Source organism: Somniosus microcephalus, chromosome 7 (assembly GCF_052327205.1).
Source record: "Somniosus microcephalus isolate GS21.2 chromosome 7, FLI_Smic_1.0, whole genome shotgun sequence".
Classification (NCBI taxonomy): domain Eukaryota; kingdom Metazoa; phylum Chordata; class Chondrichthyes; order Squaliformes; family Somniosidae; genus Somniosus; species Somniosus microcephalus.
In genome coordinates, this window is record NC_140993.1 from 640858 (window position 1) to 658796 (window position 17939).

The window sequence follows — 17939 nt, forward strand, 5'->3', positions numbered from 1 at the left end:
GACTCGAGATCAGGCCATTTTAGGCTGGGTATTGTGCAATGAGAAGGGACTTATCAGCAATCTTCTTGTACGAGGCCCCTTGGGTCAGAGCGATCATAATATGATCGAGCTTTCAGTCGAGATGGAGAGTGAGGAAATTGAATCAGAGACTAAGGTCCAGAACTTAAATAAAGGGAATTACGAGGGTATGAGACGGGAATTGGGTAAGATTGATTGGGTGGTGTTTCTGGGGGGATTGACAGTGGAGAGACAATGGCAAGCATTCAAAGATAGAATGGAAGAATTCCAGAACATGTTTATACCGGTTTGGCATAAAAATAAACCTAAAAAGGTGACTCAACCGTGGATAACGAGGGAAATTAGGGACAGCATAAAATCAAAAAAAAGGGCATATCAACTGGCAAAAAAAAGCACCAGACCGGAAGATTGGGGGCAGTACAGGATACAGCAAAGGAGGACAAAGGGATTAATCAGGAAGGGGAAAATAGAATACGAAAGTAAACTTGCAGCAAACATAAAGACAGACTGCAAAAGCTTTTATCGGTATATCAGGAGGAAAAGACTGGTAAAATCCCAAGTCGGTCCCTTGCAGTCCGATTCGGGAGAATATATAATGGAGAATAAGGAAATGGCAGACCAATTAAACTCATACTTTGGTTCTGTATTCACAAAGGAGGACACAAATAACCTCCCAGGAATATCGGCAAACATAGGGACTAATGAGAGGGAGGAGCTGACAGAAATTAGTATCTCGAGGGATATGGTGTTGGGTAAGTTGAGGGGACTGAAGGCCGACAAATCCCCGGGGCCTGATAAACTACATCCTAGGGTACTTAAGGAGGTGGCCCTGGAGATAGCAGATGCTCTAAGGATCATCTTCCGGAACTCCATTGACTCGGGAACAGTACCCGTGGATTGGAGGGTAGCTAATGTTACCCCAATATTTAAAAAGGGGGGTAGAGAGAAAGCAGGGAATTATAGACCAGTAAGCCTTACATCGGTTGTGGGCAAAATGCTAGAGTCCATTATTAAGGATAAAATAGCGGAGCACTTGACAAATGGGGAAAGGATCGGACAGAGTCAACATGGATTTACAAAGGGTAAATCGTGTTTGACTAATCTGCTGGAATTTTTTGAGGAAGTAACTGGTAAAATAGATGGGGGAGAGCCAGTGGATGTGGTGTACCTTGACTTCCAGAAAGCCTTCGATAAGGTTCCACACAAAAGATTATCATGCAAAATTAAGGCTCATGGAATTGGGGGCAAAGTATTAACGTGGATAGAGAACTGGCTGGCGGATAGAAAACAGAGAGTTGGAATAAACGGCTCGTTTTCGGAGTGGCAGGCAGTGACCAGCGGGGTGCCGCAAGGATCTGTCCTGGGACCCCAGCTGTTCACAATATATATAAATGATCTGGATCAGGGAATTGGATGCAATATTTCCAAATTCGCTGACGACACTAAACTAGGAGGAGGGGTGGGCTCTGATGAGGATGTCAGGAGGCTACAGTGCGATTTGGACAGGTTGGGGGAATGGGCGGATACGTGGCAGATGCACTATAATGTGGATAAATGCGAGGTTATCCACTTTGGGGGTAAAAACAGGAGGGTAGATTATTATCTAAATGGCAGTAGATTGGGAGATGGGGAAGTGCAGAGGGACCTGGGTGTTCTTGTGCACCAGTCACTGAAGGAGAGCATGCAGGTGCAACAGGCGATTAAGAAGGCAAATGGTATGTTGGCCTTCATATCAAGGGGGTTCGAGTATAGGAATAGGGATACCTTACTACAGCTGTACAAGGTGCTGGTGAGACCGCATCTGGAGTATTGTGTACAGTTTTGGTCGCCCCATCTGCGGAAGGATGTTCTTGCCATGGAAAGAGTGCAACGGCGATTCACCAGGCTGATACCTGGAATGGCAGGAATGACCTACGAAGAGAGATTAAATAGTTTGGGCTTGTACTCACTGGAGTTTAGAAGATTGAGAGGGGATCTCATCGAAACATATAAAATTATGGCAGGCCTGGACAGGCTGAATTCAGAGAGAATGTTTCCAATGGCCGGGGAGCACAGAACCAGGGGCCACAGTCTAAAAATAGCGGGCAAATCATTTAAAACAGAGATGAGGAAGAATTTCTTCACTCAAAGAGTGGTGAGCCTGTGGAATTCCCTGCCACAGAGGGCTGTGGAGGCTAATTCAATAAATATTTTCAAGAGAGAATTGGATATATTTCTGAAGGCTAAGGGGATTAAGGGTTACGGAGAAAAGGCGGGGACGGGGTACTGAACTGGTAAGATCAGCTATGATCTCAGACGAAGATCAGCCATGATCTCATTGAATGGCGGAGCAGGCTCGAAGGGCCGAATGGCCTACTCCTGTTCCTATCTCTATGTTACTATGTTACTTCATAAATAGCTGGTTGTTGCTTTGTGAAAATGGTTCTTCTAGGTAATACGTATACTGATATATGCCTATCTGTTTTGCCTAATCTCTGTGCGGATATTTTGATTGGACATGATGTGCTTCAGTTACACGAGTCTCTTAGTCTTTCATTTGGAGGGACTAAGCCACCTTTATCTATTTGTGGATTAACCTCTTTATCTATTCCTCCATTATCACTTTTTTCCAATTTGATGTCGGATTGTAAGCCAATTGCTACCAAGTCAAGAAGATATAGTAGTCAGGATAGAGAATTTATTAATTCTAAAGTTCAACGTCTCTTATTGGAAGGAATCATTGAACCTAGTTGTTCGCCTTGGCGAGCACAGGTAGTTGTCATGACTAACGAGAGACACAAGAAACGAATGGTGATAGACTATTCCCAAACTATTAATAGGTATACTCAATTAGATGCGTACCCTTTGCCTAAGATTGATGAGCTTTTCAATAAAGTATCTCAGTATAAAGTTTTTAGCACTATTGACTTAAAGAGTGCTTATCATCAGATTCCTATTGCTAAGAAGGATCAACCATATACGGCCTTTGAGGCTGGTGGAAAGCTATCAGTTTTGCCGAATACCATTTTGTGTTTCTAATGGTGTTGCTTGTTTTCAACGGGCAATGGATGCTTTTATAAGTGATAACTCCCTCTCTGACACCTTTTCACACTTAGATGACATCACAGTGTGTGGCAAATCAAGGGTGGAGCATGATTCTAATTTAAAAAGATTCCTTCAAGCTGCGGAAAAAGTTGGTTTAACTTTTAACAAAGAGAAATGTGTCTTTTCGACTACTGAGGTAAATCTATTGGGGTATATTATTTCGGGAAATAAGATTAAACCAGATCCAGAACGTCTGCGACCATTGATCGAATTACCTTGTCCTACTAATTCTAAGGCTTTGCAACGAGTTGTTGGACTGTTTTCTTATTATTCTAATTGGATTGCAAATTTTTCACGGAAGATCCGGCCTCTTATTCGGGTTACGACATATCCTCTATCATGGGAGGCCAGGACATGTTTTGAGAATTTTAAAAAGGATATTTTAGGAGCAGTTGTGCATTCCATTGATGAGCAGGTTCCCTTTGTGATTGAGACGGATGCTTCGGATTTTGCAATTGGGGCTACTTTGAACCAAAATGGAAGACCTGTGGCCTTTTTCTCACGTACTTTGAATAATAGTGAAAAAAGACATTCCTCAATAGAAAAAGAGGCATACGCAATAGTAGAAGCATTGCATAAATGGAGACATTATTTATCGGGGCGACATTTCACGTTGGTAACTGACCAAAAATCTGTGTCCTTTATGTTTGATGTTAAACATTTTGGAAAGATTAAAAATGATAAAATAATGAGATGGAGGATTGAGTTGGCATGTTACCATTTTGACATAGTTAATCATCCGGGGAAGGATAATGTTGCTGCTGATGCACTGTCGAGGGCTTATTGTTCGGTGATTCACGGAGATACGCTTATTAATCTTCACAATGCCTTATGTCACCCTGGGGTTACGAGGATGATACACTTTGTACGCAGTAAGAACTTGCCTTTTTCAGTTGAAGACGTCAAGCGTATGACTTCATCATGTTCTATCTGTGCTCGGTGTAAACCGAATTTCTTTAAGCCTCAACGAGCTCATCTTATAAAGGCTACTTCTCCTTTTGAACGTTTGAGTGTTGATTTTAAGGGACCTCTTCCTTCAACTACTCAAAACCGATATATATTTACTGTTGTGGATTAGTTTTCAAGTTTCCCTTTTGCTTTTCCTTGTGCAGATGTATCAGCTGCTACAGTTATTAAATGTTTGACTCAACTTTTTGTCATCTTTTGGGATGCCTGCGTATATCCATTCGGATCAGGGAAGTTCTTTTATGTCTTCCCAGTTGAAGGAATACCTTCAGAGTTGGGGAATTTCTACTAGCCGAACTACCCCGTATAATCCCCAGGGTAATGGACAGTGCGAACGATACAATGGGGTGATCTGGAAGGCAGTTATGTTGGCGTTGACATCCCGGAACCTTAAGAATACACAGTGGGAAATGGTACTGCCTGATGCCCTGCATTCCATTAGATCATTGCTTTCAACGGCTACTAATGTGACCCCCCATGAAAGGCTCTTTAACTATCCACGGAGATCTACTACGGGATATTCGGTACCTTCATGGCTTACTATGCAGGGACCTGTGTTGCTTCGACGCCATGTTAGATTGTCAAAATATGACCCCTTGGTGGAGGAGGTGGAGGAGGTGGAGCTGTTAGAGGCAAATTCCCAATATGCTCATATTCGATTTCAAGATGGGAAAGAAAGTACTGTTTCAATTAAAGACTTGGCTCCTTGTGGGGGCCAGCCCTCTTCTGAGGATAATAATAATGGTCATGATTCGGATAATGTGGATGCTGTTACAGATACTACGAATATTTCCAATCCGATTGCAGATAATCATACTTCTATTAGTCAGCCTTTGATAGATGTTTATGACCGTCCCAGTGCATCTTCTGATGGGATTTCTAATCCGGAAACCGTTGAGAATCGGGATATGGATAGCCTTCCTGTTGAAGATACTTCTGTGCCTTCTGGCGTGGGAGGGCAAGGAATTTCACCAAGGTTAAGAAGGTCGACACGAACAAGATATCCGGTCGACCGATTGAAAATGGACTTTTAAATTGATAGTAATGTTTTAAAAATTGTTGAAATATATTATATTGTTTTAGTTGAGAGATACTTAATACTTATGCGTAATGTTATTATTTGTTGTTGTTCATTTAGTATTGTGTTATGTAAATAGTTTTATTCTCGTGCATAGTTTAGTTGTAAATAATTAATTGTAAATTGTAAAAGTTATTAGGTTAGCATATATTTTAAAGGAGGGGTGAATGTGGTGATTATTCCTTGATTAGTAAAAGTATTGTGATTCGTTGTTTGTTAACTGCCTTGGGATATGTGTTGTAATCTCATTGGTAGTTGATGATCACATGATGTGTTGTGGCTACCTTAAATTCAGTCCTTTTCTAGCTTTAGTTGGGACTGGATGTAGAAAGATATGCTGCCGATTTTAAAGTTAATAAAGCCTAACTTTGGAAGGCAAATCTATTCTTTATTTCACAGGTTTATTAAGCATTAAACATCCGGTACAAAGAAGTAGTACTTAACAAGAAGATAGTCACAGTTTGTTCGTTCAAACCCCGGCGTTCCTTCCGAGAAGCGCGGCGCAAGTCTCCTGATGTATCTTGCTGTGTTCTGTTGACCCATGCGCGCTTCCTTGGGATCTTGCTGTGTTCTGTTGACTGAAGCTCCTATCAATCTCTGGTTACACGGTGCGTTGCTTTCGATGTTCAAAACCTGTATCTTTATACCCTTTTCCCTCTCGTTTTGCCTACGTGGCAGTAATTAACCCTCTAACACCTGGTAAAAAGTCTTGCTCCCTCGTTAGCCATCTTATGACCTTGTTTGATCCTTCTGACTTTTTCTCCATGCATAACAAAGTCCCCTTATCTCAGATCTTCACTTTTCACAGAACACTTCCTAGAATGTTGAAGAAACAGTCGGTCCATCCGATAGCTGGGCCAATGAAGGACGTCTCCAACTCTTATCTACCTCTCTAGTTTTTATCTCTTTAAGCATAATATTGCTGAATTCCTCGTCTCCATAAAGTTAACACAACATTCCATTACTTCAGTAATTTTAAACACAGGTTTTTAGTCAGGTTGGCATAATCCCATCCTGCTTTGTTCTCAGCCATTCTCCATTTTATACAGGCTTTTAGGATCTTAACATACAATTTCACGTATTATAGTTATATAAAAATGGTTATAGGATCTTAATAATGTTTATTAAATCCTACAGGTACACCCTATCCTACACTGATGTCAAGCTAACTGGCCTGTAGTTCCCTGTTTTTCTCTCTCCCACCTTCCTTGAATAGCCCTGTTACTTTTGCGACCTTCCAATCCGCTGGGACCATTCTACAATCTAGGGAATTTTCGAAGATCAAAACCAATGCATCCACTATCTCTTAGCCACCTCTTTTACAACCCTAGGATGTAGGCCGTCAGGTCCAGGGGATTTGTCGGCTTTTAGTCCCATTAGTTTTCCTAGTATCTTTTCTCTACTTATATTAATTACGTTAAGTTCCTCACCCTCATTACACCCTTGGTTCCCCACCATTTTTGGTATGCTTTTTGTGTCTTCTACTGTGAAGACATTTTTTTAACGTTTCTGCTATTTTCTTATTCCCCATAATAATTTCTCCGCCTCTGAGGGACTAATGTTTACTTTTGCTACTCTTTTCCTTTTTACATACTTGTAGAAACTCTTACAATCTGCTTTTATATTTCTTACTAGTTTTCTCTCATTCTACTTTTTCCCTTTTTATCAATTTTTTGGTCAACCTTTACTGGTTTCTGAAACTCCCAATCCTCAGGCTTACTATTATTCTTTGCAACATTATAAGCTTCTTCTATCAATCTAATGCTATCCTTAACTTCTTCAGTTAGCCACGGTTGGATCACTTTTCCTGTGGAGTTTTTATTTCTCAATGGAATATATTTTTGTTGAGAATTATGAAATATTTCTTTAAATGCTAGCCACTGCTTATCTACTGCTATACCTTTTAATCTATTTTTCCTATCTACCATAGCCAACTCACACCTCATACCTGTGCAATAGGCTTTATTTGAGTTTAAGTCTCTAGTTTTGGACTGAGGCAAGTCGCTTTCAAAATTAACGTAAAATTCTATCATATTATGATCACTCTGCCCCAGAGGATCCTTTACTATGAGATTGCTAATTAACCCTGTCTCATTACACAACACATGATCTAAAATAGCCTGTTCCCAGGTTGGTTCCATGACATGTTGTTTTAGGAAACTTTCCCAAATGCATCCCATGAACTCATCCTCCAAACTGCCTTTGCCAATTTGATTTGTCCGTTCTATAGAAACATAGAAGATAGGAGCAGGAGTAGGCCATTCGGCCCCTCGTGCCTGCTCCGCCATTCAATGAGATCATGGCTGATCATCCAAATTCAATACCCTGTCCCTGCCTTCTCCCCATATCCCTTGATCCCTTTAGCCTTAAGAAATATATCTAACTCCTTCTTGAATATATTTAATGAATTGGCCTCCACTGCCTTCTGTGGTAGAGAATTCCACAGGTTCACCACTCTCTGGGTGAAGAAATTCCTCCTCATCTCAGTCCTAAATGGCTTACCCCTTATCCTTAAACTGTGACCCCTGGTCCTGGACTCCCCCGCCATCGGGAACATCCTTCCTGCATCTAGTCTGTCTAGTCCTGTTAGAATTTTTTATATGAAGATTAAAGTCCCCCAAGATTATTGCATTACTTTTGTTGCAAGCTCCTACTATTTCTTGATTAATATTCTTTCTAACGGTTTAGCTACAGTTAGGGGGCCTATATACTACTCCTACCAGTGTTTTCTGCCCCTTGTTATACCTTCGCTCCTTATTCTACTTTCTGAACTTTCAAGTCGAGATCCTTTCTCCCTTCTGTTTTTCAAAATGACGGCCACAGGATCTTTAACGCCCACCTGAGAGGGCAGACGGGGCCTCGGTTTAATGTCGCATGCGAAAGATGGCACCTCTGACAGAGCAGCTCTCCCTCAGTACTGCCCTGGAGTGTCAGCCTAGATTACGTGCTCAAATCTCCAGAGTGGGACTCAAACCCACGACCTTCTGACACTAGAGGTGAGAGTGTCACGAATGAGCCAAGGCTGACCCCTCTTAAACTCCAGCCTAGTTACTGGGGTTATTATCAGCATCTTCAAACCGCCCCCCGCCACCCCGTAATTGCCATTATTAACACAGAACAGTCCTTCATGTGATTAACAGCAGAATGGGACCAGTGCGCTCAGGTGTGAACTCGCTGGTGTCTCAGCAGGTGAGTTGAACTGGTGAATCCCTTTTCACACACTGAGCAGGGAGACGGCCTCTCCCTGGTGTGGGTGAACTGGTGTTTCCGGAGATTGGATGAGTGCGTAAACCTCTTCCCGCAGTGAGAGCAGCTGAACGGCCTCTCCCCGGTGTGGATGCGTCGATGCATCTTCAGGCCGTTGGAGCATTTGAAACTCTTGTCGCAGTCGGAACATTTAAACGGCCTCTCGCCAGTGTGAACCAGCTGGTGTTCCCGCAGAGAGGTGTGATTGGTGAATCCTTTCCCGCACTTGGAGCAGGTGAATGGCTTCTTGTCAGTGTGAACCAGCTGGTGTTCCCGCAGAGAGAAGGGACGAGCGAATCCTTTCCCGCACTCGTAGCAGGTGAACGGCCTCTCGTCAGTGTGGAGCAGCTGGTCTCTCAGCAGGGTGGAGGAGAGAGTGAATCCCTTCCCACACACGGAGCAGGTGAACGGCCTCTCCCTGGTGTGAACTCGCTGGTGCTGTATCAGGTCGCTGGATCTTCTGAAGCCCTTCTCGCAGTCAGAGCACTGAAAAGGTCTCATCAGTGTGAACGCGCTCGTGTATCAACGGGTGGCAAGACTAGTTAAACCTCTTTTTACAGTGAGAGCAGGTGAACGTCTTCTCCCCGGTGTGAACTCGCCAGTGTCTCAGCAGAGCGGATTGTTGAGTAAATCCCTTCCCACACACTGAGCAGGTGAACTGCCTCTCCCCGGTGTGAACTCGCTGGTGATTCTGCAGGACGAATGAAAAACTGAATCCCTTCCCGCACACGGAACAGGTGAACGGCCTCTCCCCGTTGTGTACTCGCTGGTGTGCCTGCCGGGAGCCTGAATGAGTGAATCCCTTCCCACACACGGAGCAGGTGAATGGCCATTTCACAGAGTGACTGCGTTGATGAGTCTCCAGCTCGGAGAGGCAACTGAATCCCTTCCCGCATTCCTGACATTTGCACAGACTCTCCTCGCTTTGGTTACATTTGTGCCTCCCAGGCTGCACCTTCGGTTGAATCCACGTCCACACACAAAACACATGTGCAGTTTGCCCGCACTCTGATTGCTGCTTTCCGCTTCTATATGTCAATGATATTCAGGTCCTGATGAATCGAGTGACTCTGTCAGATCTTCGTGTGAAGTTTGCGTTAAGCTGCCCGTCTGCAATTCCTCCCCTTGCAAGAGACAGTAAAAGAGGTTTATATAAGTAATTAATGTAAATACAGGAGAGAAAATAAAGAAAGACTGGCCTTTATACAGCGCCTTTCACGACCAATGGTTTTACAGCCAATGAATTACTTTTTGAAGTGTAGTCGCTGTTGTAATGTGGGAAACACTGCAGCCAATTTGCATGATAAATAATGGCCAGGACACCGGGGATAACTCTCCTGCCCTTCTTCGAAATAATGGGATCTTTTATGTCCACCTGAACGTCTCATCCGAAAGACAGCCCTCCGACACTGCGGCGCTCCCTCAGTACTGCCCCTCCGACAGTGCGGCGCTCCCTCAGTACTGCCCCTCTGACAGTGCGGCGCTACCTCAGTACTGCCCCTCCCACAGTGCGGCGCTCCCTCAGTACCGCCCCTCCGACAGTTCAGCGCTCCCTCAGTAGCGCCCCTCTGATGCTGTGGCGCTCCCTCAGTACTGACCCTCCGACACTGCAGAGCTCACTCAGTATTGTCCCTCTGACAGTGCGGCGCTCCTTCAGTACTGCCCCGCCGACTGTGCAGCGCCCTCTCAGTACCGCCTCTCCGACAGGGCCGCGCCCCCTAAGCACTGCCCCTCCAACAGTGCGGTGCTCCTTCGGCACTGCCCCGGAGCGTCAGCCTAGGTTTATGTGCTCGAGTCCCTGGAGTGGGGCCTTTGAACCCACAACTTTCTGACTGAGAGTCGAGGGTGCTCCCAACTGAGCCACTGGCTGGGTCTCAAGGTCTTTCACATCCTTGCTAAAGTGCGGTGGCTGGGGGAATTGTCACCAACCCTTTAATCAGAAGAACACACGAGAGGGGGGAGGGAGTCCCTTTAAATGTGGAGGGGGTGGGTCTCCCTTTAAATGTGATGGGGGAGGGTGTCCATATAAATGTGGAGGGGGTGGGTGTCCCTTTAAATGTGGAGGGGGCGGGCATCCCTTTAAATGTGGAGGGGGTGGGTGTCCCTTTAAACGTGGAGAGGTGGGGCCGCGCATGCTCATTCAGCCCCTCACCACAAAACGAGGGTGCCAGTGTGCCTGCGCGGGGCCACCGGGGAGCAGACAGAAGGCCGGGCCTGGGGAAGAGGCTGAATCAGCGGCCGGGGTAAAGTAAAGTGTTGGGGAATCGATTTAAATCGAGATGAGGGGGGTGGAGCGGAGAGCGAGATTATAAAGTAAAAGAGGAGAAAAACCAAACCTGAGAGTTGGGCAGGCGGGCCCTCCGCGGATACCGAACGGAACGGATTGATCCACGCGGGGGGGCGGAGTGAGCCGGAGCAATGTGATTCTGACTGACGGGAGTGCTGACCAATAGGAAGAGGACTGAACTGGGCGGCCTGGTCCTCCAACCAATGGCGGCGCGGCAAGGGGGCATGCCCTGCGTCTCCAGCTCATGTGCGCTGGGGCCGATTGTGACGCGCTGTCCCCAGGTGAGAGCAGCTCAGTCAGCACAGAGCTGGGGCTGGAATCTGGGAGAGGGGCCGCAGGCAGCACAGAGCTGGGGCTGGAATCTGGGAGAGGGGCCACAGGCAGCACAGAGCTGGGGCTGGAATCTGGGAGAGGGGCCGCAGGCAGTGGGCCTGGCAAAGGGGCAGAAGCTTCACAATACAAGCTTCTTTCAAATGCACAATTGTTTCACAGAAATCACAGAAATCCCACAGTGCAGATAAAGGCCATTTCAGCCCATCGAGCCTGCACCGACACATATCCCACCCTATCCCCACGTATTTAATCCCCCTAACACTAAGGGTCAATTTTTATCATAGCCAATCAACCTAACCCACACATCTTTTGGACTGTGGGAGGAAACCGGACCACCCGGAGGAAACCCACGCAAACACGGGGAGAATGTGCAAACTCCACACAGACAGTCACCTGAGGTCGGATTTGAACCCGGGTCCCTGGCGCTTTGAGGCAACAGTGCTAACCACTATGCCACCGTGCTACACACAGCCTGGGTCACTCTGCAAAAAAAACAGTTTAACAATTCATCATAACTTCCCTTGCTTTTGGAGAGGCATAGAGTGCAAAAAGCAAGGAAGTTATGATGAAACTGTGTAAAAGACTGGAGTCAGCTGTGGCTCAGTGGATAGCAGAGTCAGAAGGTTGTGGGTTCAAATCCCGCTCCAGGGACTTGAGCATATAAAGCGAGGCTGACACTCCAGTGTGTCAGAAGGGCAGTACTGAGGGAGCACCGCACTGTCGGGGGGGCAGTACTGAGAGAGCGCTGCACTGTCAGGGGGGCAGTACTGAGGGAGCGCTGCACTGTCAGGGGGGCAGTACTGAGGGAGCGGCGCACTGTCGGAGGGGCGGTACTGAGGGAGCGCCGCACTGTCGGAGGGGCAGTACTGAGGGAGCGCCGCACTGTCGGAGGCGCGGTACTGAGGGAGCGCCGGACTTTCGGAGGGGCAGTACTGAGGGAGCGCCACACTGTCAGAGGGGCAGTACTGAGGGAGCTTCACACTGTCGGAGGAGCAGTACTGAGGGAGCACCGCACTGCCGGAGGGGCAGTACTGAGGGAGCGCCCCACTGTCGGAGGCGCAGTACTGAGGGAGCGCCGCACTGTAGGCAGGGCAGTACTGAGGGAGCTCCGCATTGTCGGTGGGGCAGTACTGAGGAAGCACCGCACTGTCGGAGGGACAGTACTGAGATAACACTGCCGTGTTGGAGGTGCCGTTCTACGAATGAGACGTTAAACCGAGGCCCCCGTCTGCCCCCTCAGGTGGACGTAAAAGATCCCGTCTTTTGAAGAAGTTATCCCTGGTGTTTTGAGCCCAATATTTATCCCTCAATCAACATGATGAAAAAACATTATCTGGTCAATATCACATTGCTGTTTGTGGGAGCTTGCTGTGTGCAAATTGGCTGCTGTGTTTCCCACATTACAACAGTGAATACACTTCAAAAGTACTTAATTGGATGTAAAGCGCTTTGGGACATCCGGTGGTCGTGAAAAGCAGTTAAGAAGGCAAATGGTATGCTGGCCTTCATTACAAGAGGATTTGAGTACAGGCGTAAAGAAGTCTTACTCCAATTATATCTTCCTTCTTAGGCAGTCCCTCGGAACCGAGGATGACTTGCTTCCACATTAAAAATGCATTCTCAGGTGTAAGGGTAAACCAGGAGAGCTTCTTCTCCCCGAGACGGACCCTCTGATATGAAGGGTCGACTGGATCCATGCTTACCTGTAATTTAAACAGAGGTCTGGTCATCTTCCGCGCTCTTTCCCCTAGAGGAGAGGGTAGAATGGGGGTCTTTTGTGTTAAATGGTTTCACCTGGGTCCATTGCTTCCATCGCATACCCATCGGTTCTTGAAGACAAACACATGTATCACTTGTCATTATTACAGTATATGGCCCCATCCAACGGGCCCCATTCCCTTTCTTCCGATAACTTGCGTCATTACTTGTTGATCTATTCTGGGCAACTCATCTGGTTTAAGTCCAGCATTCTGCCTTTCTAGATTTTTAATCTGTTGTTGGTTCCTTACTACTTTATTTAGTGCTTGTACCTCCTGATTTAGTTATACTAAGTATCGCCTTAATCTATCTTGCACTGGTCCTGATCTTAAACACATACTTTGGTTCTGTCTTCACCCGGGAGGACTCAAATAACCTCCCAGAGATGTCGGGGAACATAGGGTCTGATGAAAGGGAGGAACTGAAAGAAATCAATATTTGTAGGGAAATGGTGTTTGGGAAATTGATGGGATTGAAGGCCGATAAATCCCCAGGGCCTGATAATCTACATCCTAGGGTACTTAAGGAAGTGGCCCTAGAAATAGTAGATGCATTGCTGGTCATCTTCCAACATTCGATGGAATCTGGAACAGTACCCATGGATTGGCGGGTAGCTAGTGTTACCCCACTATTCAAAAAAGGTGGTAGAGAGAAAATGGCGAGTTACAGACCGGTAAGCCTGACATCGGTAGTGGGGAAAATGCTAGAGTCCATTATAAAAGATCTAATAGCAGAGCACTTGGAAAAAAGTGACTGGATCGGACAAAGTCAACATGGATTTACAAAAGGTAAATCATGCTTGACTAATCTACTGGAATTCTTTGAGGATGTAACTGGTAGAATAGATAAGGGAGAACCAGTGGATGTGGTGTATTTGGACTTTCAAAAGGCTTTCGATAAGGTCCCGCATAAGAGATTAGCGTGTAAAGTTAAGGCACATGAGATTAGAACATAAGAAGTAGGAGCAGGAGTAGGCCATACGGCCCCTCGGGCCTGCGCCGCCATTCAAAAGGATCATGGCTGATCCAAACCTAGACTCACGTCCACTTCCCTGCCCGCTCCCCATAACCCTTAATTCCCTTATCATCTAGGGAACTGTCTATGTCCCTTTTAAATTTATTTAATGTCGCAGCTTCCACAGCTCTCTGAGGTAGCAAATTCCATAGATTTACTACCCTCTGAGTGAAGAAGTTTCTCCTCATCTCAGTTTTGAAACGGCAGCCCCTTATTCTAAGATTATGCCCCCTAGTTCTAGTCTCACCCATCAGTGGAAACATTCTCCCCGCATCCACCCGATCAAGCCCCCTCACAATCTTATATGTTTCGATAAGATCGCCTCTCATTCTTCGGAACTCCAATGAGTAGAGGCCCAACCTTCTCAACCTTTCCTCATAAGTCAAACCCCTCATCTCCGGAATCAACCGAGTGAAGCTTCTCTGAACTGCCTCGAGAGCAAGTATATCTTTCCTTAAATATGGAAACCAAAACTGTACGCAATATTCCAGGTGTGGCCTCACCAGTACCCTGTATAACTGACGCAAGACGTCCCTGCTTTTATACTCCATCCCCCTTGCAATAAAAGCCAAGATTCCATTGGCCTTCCTGATCACCTGCTGGAACTGCATACTAACCTTCTGTGTTTCATGCACCAGGACCCCCAGATCCCTTTGTACTGTAGCACTTTGCAGTTTCTCTCCATTTAGATAATAACTTGCTCTTTGATTTTTTCTGCCAAAGTGCATAACCTCACACTTTCCAACATGATATTCCATCTGCCAAATTTCTGCCCACTCACTTAGCCTGTCTATGTCCTTTTGCAGGTTTTTTATGTCCTCCTCACTCACTGCTTTCCCTCCCATCTTTGTATTGTCGGCAAACTTGGATATGTGGCACTCGGTCCCTTCCCCCAAATCATTAATATAGATTGTAAAGAGTTGGGGTCCCAGCGCTGACCCGTGCAGAACACCCCTAGTTACTGATTGCCAGCCCGAGAACGAACCATTTATCCCAACTCTCTGTTTTCTGTTAGATAGCCAATCTTCCACCCATGCCAGTACATTACCCCCAATCCCGTGATTTTTTATCTTGTGCAGTAATCATTTGTGTGGCACCTTGTCAAATGCCTTTTGGAAGTCCAAATACACCACATCCACTGGTTCCCCTTTATCCACCCTGTTTGCTAAATCCTCAAAGAATTCAAGCAAATTTGTCAAACATGACTTCCCCTTTATAAAACCATGCTGACTCTGTCCGATTAAATTATGCTTATCCAAATGTCCTGTTACTGCTTCCTTAATAATGGACTCCAACATTTTACCAACCACAGATGTTAGGCTAACTGGTCAATAGTTTCCAGCCTTTTGTCTATCTCCCTTTTAAAATAAGGGCGTTACATTAGCAGTTTTCCAATCTGCTGGGACCTTGCCTGAATCCAGGGAGTTTTGGAAAATTACCAGCAATGCATCCGCAATCCCCACCGCTACCTCTCTCAAGACCCTAGGATGTAAGCCATCAGGTGAAAACAGAACTAGAGGACATAATTTAAGGATAAGGGCTAAACCATTTAGGACAGAGATGAGGGGGAATTTCTTCACTCAGAGAGTGGTGAACCTGTGGAACTCATTGCCACAGAGGGCAGTGTACGCCAGCTCATTAAATATATTTAAGAGGGAATTAGATATATTTCTACGGGCAAAAGGGGTTAAGGGTTACGGAGAGAAGGCGGGGACGGGATACTGAATTAAAGGATCAGCCATGATCTCATTAAATGGCGGAGCAGGCACGAAGGGCCGAATGGCCTACTCCTGCTCCTATCTTCATCTTCTATGTAGGTCCAGGGGATTTGTTCACCTTAAGTCCCATTATCTTACCAAGTACCATCTCCTTAGTGATTTTAATCATGTTCAGCTCCTCCCCCCCTATAGCCCCCTGTTTGTCCAGTGCTGGATATTTTTAGTGTCCTCTAATGTAAAGACTGATACAAAATATTTGTTCAGTGTTTTGGCCATCTCCATGTTCCCCACTACTAATTTCCCGGTCTCATCCTCTAAGGGACCAACATTCACTTTAGCCACCCTTTTTCTTTTTATATAGCTGTAGAAACTCTTGCTATCTGTTTTTATATCATTTACTAGTTTACTTTCATAATCTATCTTCCCTTTCTTAATTAATCTTTTAGTTATTCTTTGCTGACTTTTAAATGCTTCCCAATCTTCTATCCTCCCACTAGATTTGGCTACTTTATATGCCCTTGTTTTCAGTCAGATGCTATCCTTTATTACTTTACTTAGCCATGGATGGCTGTCTTTTACGCCCCTTTTTCCTCAGTGGAATATATTTTTCTTGAAAGTTGTGAAATATCTCCTTGAATGTACACCACTGCTCATGTACCGTCTTACACAATCTATTTTCCCAGTCAACTTTAGTCAACTCTGCTCTCATACCTTCATAGTCTCCTTTATTTAAGCTTAGTACGCTGGTTTGAGATCCAACTCTCTCACCTTCTAACTGGATTTGGAATTCAACCATGTTATGGTCACTCATTCCAAGGACATTTTTTATTAATCCTGTCTCATTACACAGGACCAGATCTAAGATTGCCTGCCCCCTGGTTGGTTCAGTAACATACTGCTCAAGGAACCCATCCCTAATGCACTCTATGAACTCTTCCTCAAGGCTGCCCTGCCCAATTTGATTTGTCCAGTCAATATGAAAGTTAAAATCTCCCATGATTATAGCTGTTCCCTTATTACAAGCCCCAACTATTTCCTGATTTATACTCCAACCAATAGATTTGCAACGGTTAGGAGGCCTATAGACTACGCCCACTAGTGACTTTTTCCCCTTATTATTCCTTATTTCCACCCAAACCGTTTCACTATCCTGATCCTTTGACCCAATATGATTTCTCACTACTGCAGTGATTCCATCCTTTATTAACACAGCCACCCCACCTCCTTTTCCTTCCTGTCTGTCCTTGCTAATAGTCAAATACCCCTGGATGTTTAGTTCCCGGTCATGGTCACCCTGCAGCCATGTCTCCGTAATGGCCACCAGATCATACCCATGTGTAGTTATTTGTACCGTCAACTCGTCCATTTTGTTACGAATGCTGCGTGCATTAAGATAAAGAACTTTTAAATATGTTTTGTGACAATTTATTCCTGCTTTTACCCCCTTTACTACTTTACCTTTATCTATTCTGTCCCTTCCTGACACGCTCTGGTTTTTAATTCCCCCACTGCTACCTTGCTCTATTGCCTTCTCCGCTGACATTTTTATTTTTCGCTCTTTTGAAACCTCCCCCCCACTAATTAGTTTAAAGCCCTCTCTACAGCCCTAGTTATTCGATTCGCCAGGATTCTAGTCCCAGCACTGGCCAAGTGAAGTCCGTCCCAACGGAACAGCTCTCTCCTGTCCTAGTACCCCAAGAAGCAAAACCCATTTCTCCCACACCAGTCTTTGAGCCACGCATTTAACTCTCTGATTTTATTTACCCTAGCCAAATTTGCTCGTGAGGGCAGGTACAGCACGGGTTAGATACAGAGTAAGGCTCCCTTTACACTGTCCCATCAAACACTCCCAGGGCAGGTACAGCACGGGTTAGATACAGAGTAAAGCTCCCTCTACACTGTCCCATCAAACACTCCCAGGGCAGATACAGCATGGGTTAGATACAGAGTAAAGCTTCCTCTGCACTGTCCCATCAAACACTCCCAGGGCAGGTACAGCACGGGTTAGATACAGAGTAAAGCTCCCTCTACACTGTCCCATCAAACACTCCCAGGGCGGGTACAGCACGGGTTAGATACAGAGTAAAGCTCCCTCTACACTGTCCCATCAAACACTCTCAGGGCAGGTACAGCACGGGTTAGATACAGAGTAAAGATCCCTCTACACTGTCCCATCAAACACTCCCAGGGCAGGTACAGCACGGGTTAGATACAGAGTAAAGCTCCCTCTACACTGTCCCATCAAACACTCCCAGGGCAGGTACAGCACGGGTTAGATTCAGAGTGTCAGCCGTATCTCAGGCGGTAGCACTCTCTCCTCTGAGTCAGAAGGTTGTGGGTTGAAGTCCCACTCCAGAGACTGGAGTCTAAAACTCTGTGCTGCCCCTCCAGTGCAGTGCTGAGGGAGTAAAGCCCAGTGCAGAGTAAAGTTCCCTCT

General features: G+C 45.7%; 1 protein-coding gene across 1 annotated transcript in view; it reads right to left on the bottom strand.

Annotated features, from left to right (window-relative positions):
- Nucleotides 1–7871: 7871 nt before the first annotated feature.
- LOC147114437 (uncharacterized) overlaps nt 7872–17939 on the bottom strand; it is a 57135-nt gene continuing 47067 nt past the window's right edge. The window contains exon 3 of the mRNA XM_085993918.1: nt 7872–8888. Coding sequence (XP_085850044.1) covers nt 8306–8888 — 583 coding nt within the window. The 3' untranslated portion in view covers nt 7872–8305. The remainder of the gene's footprint in view (nt 8889–17939) is intronic.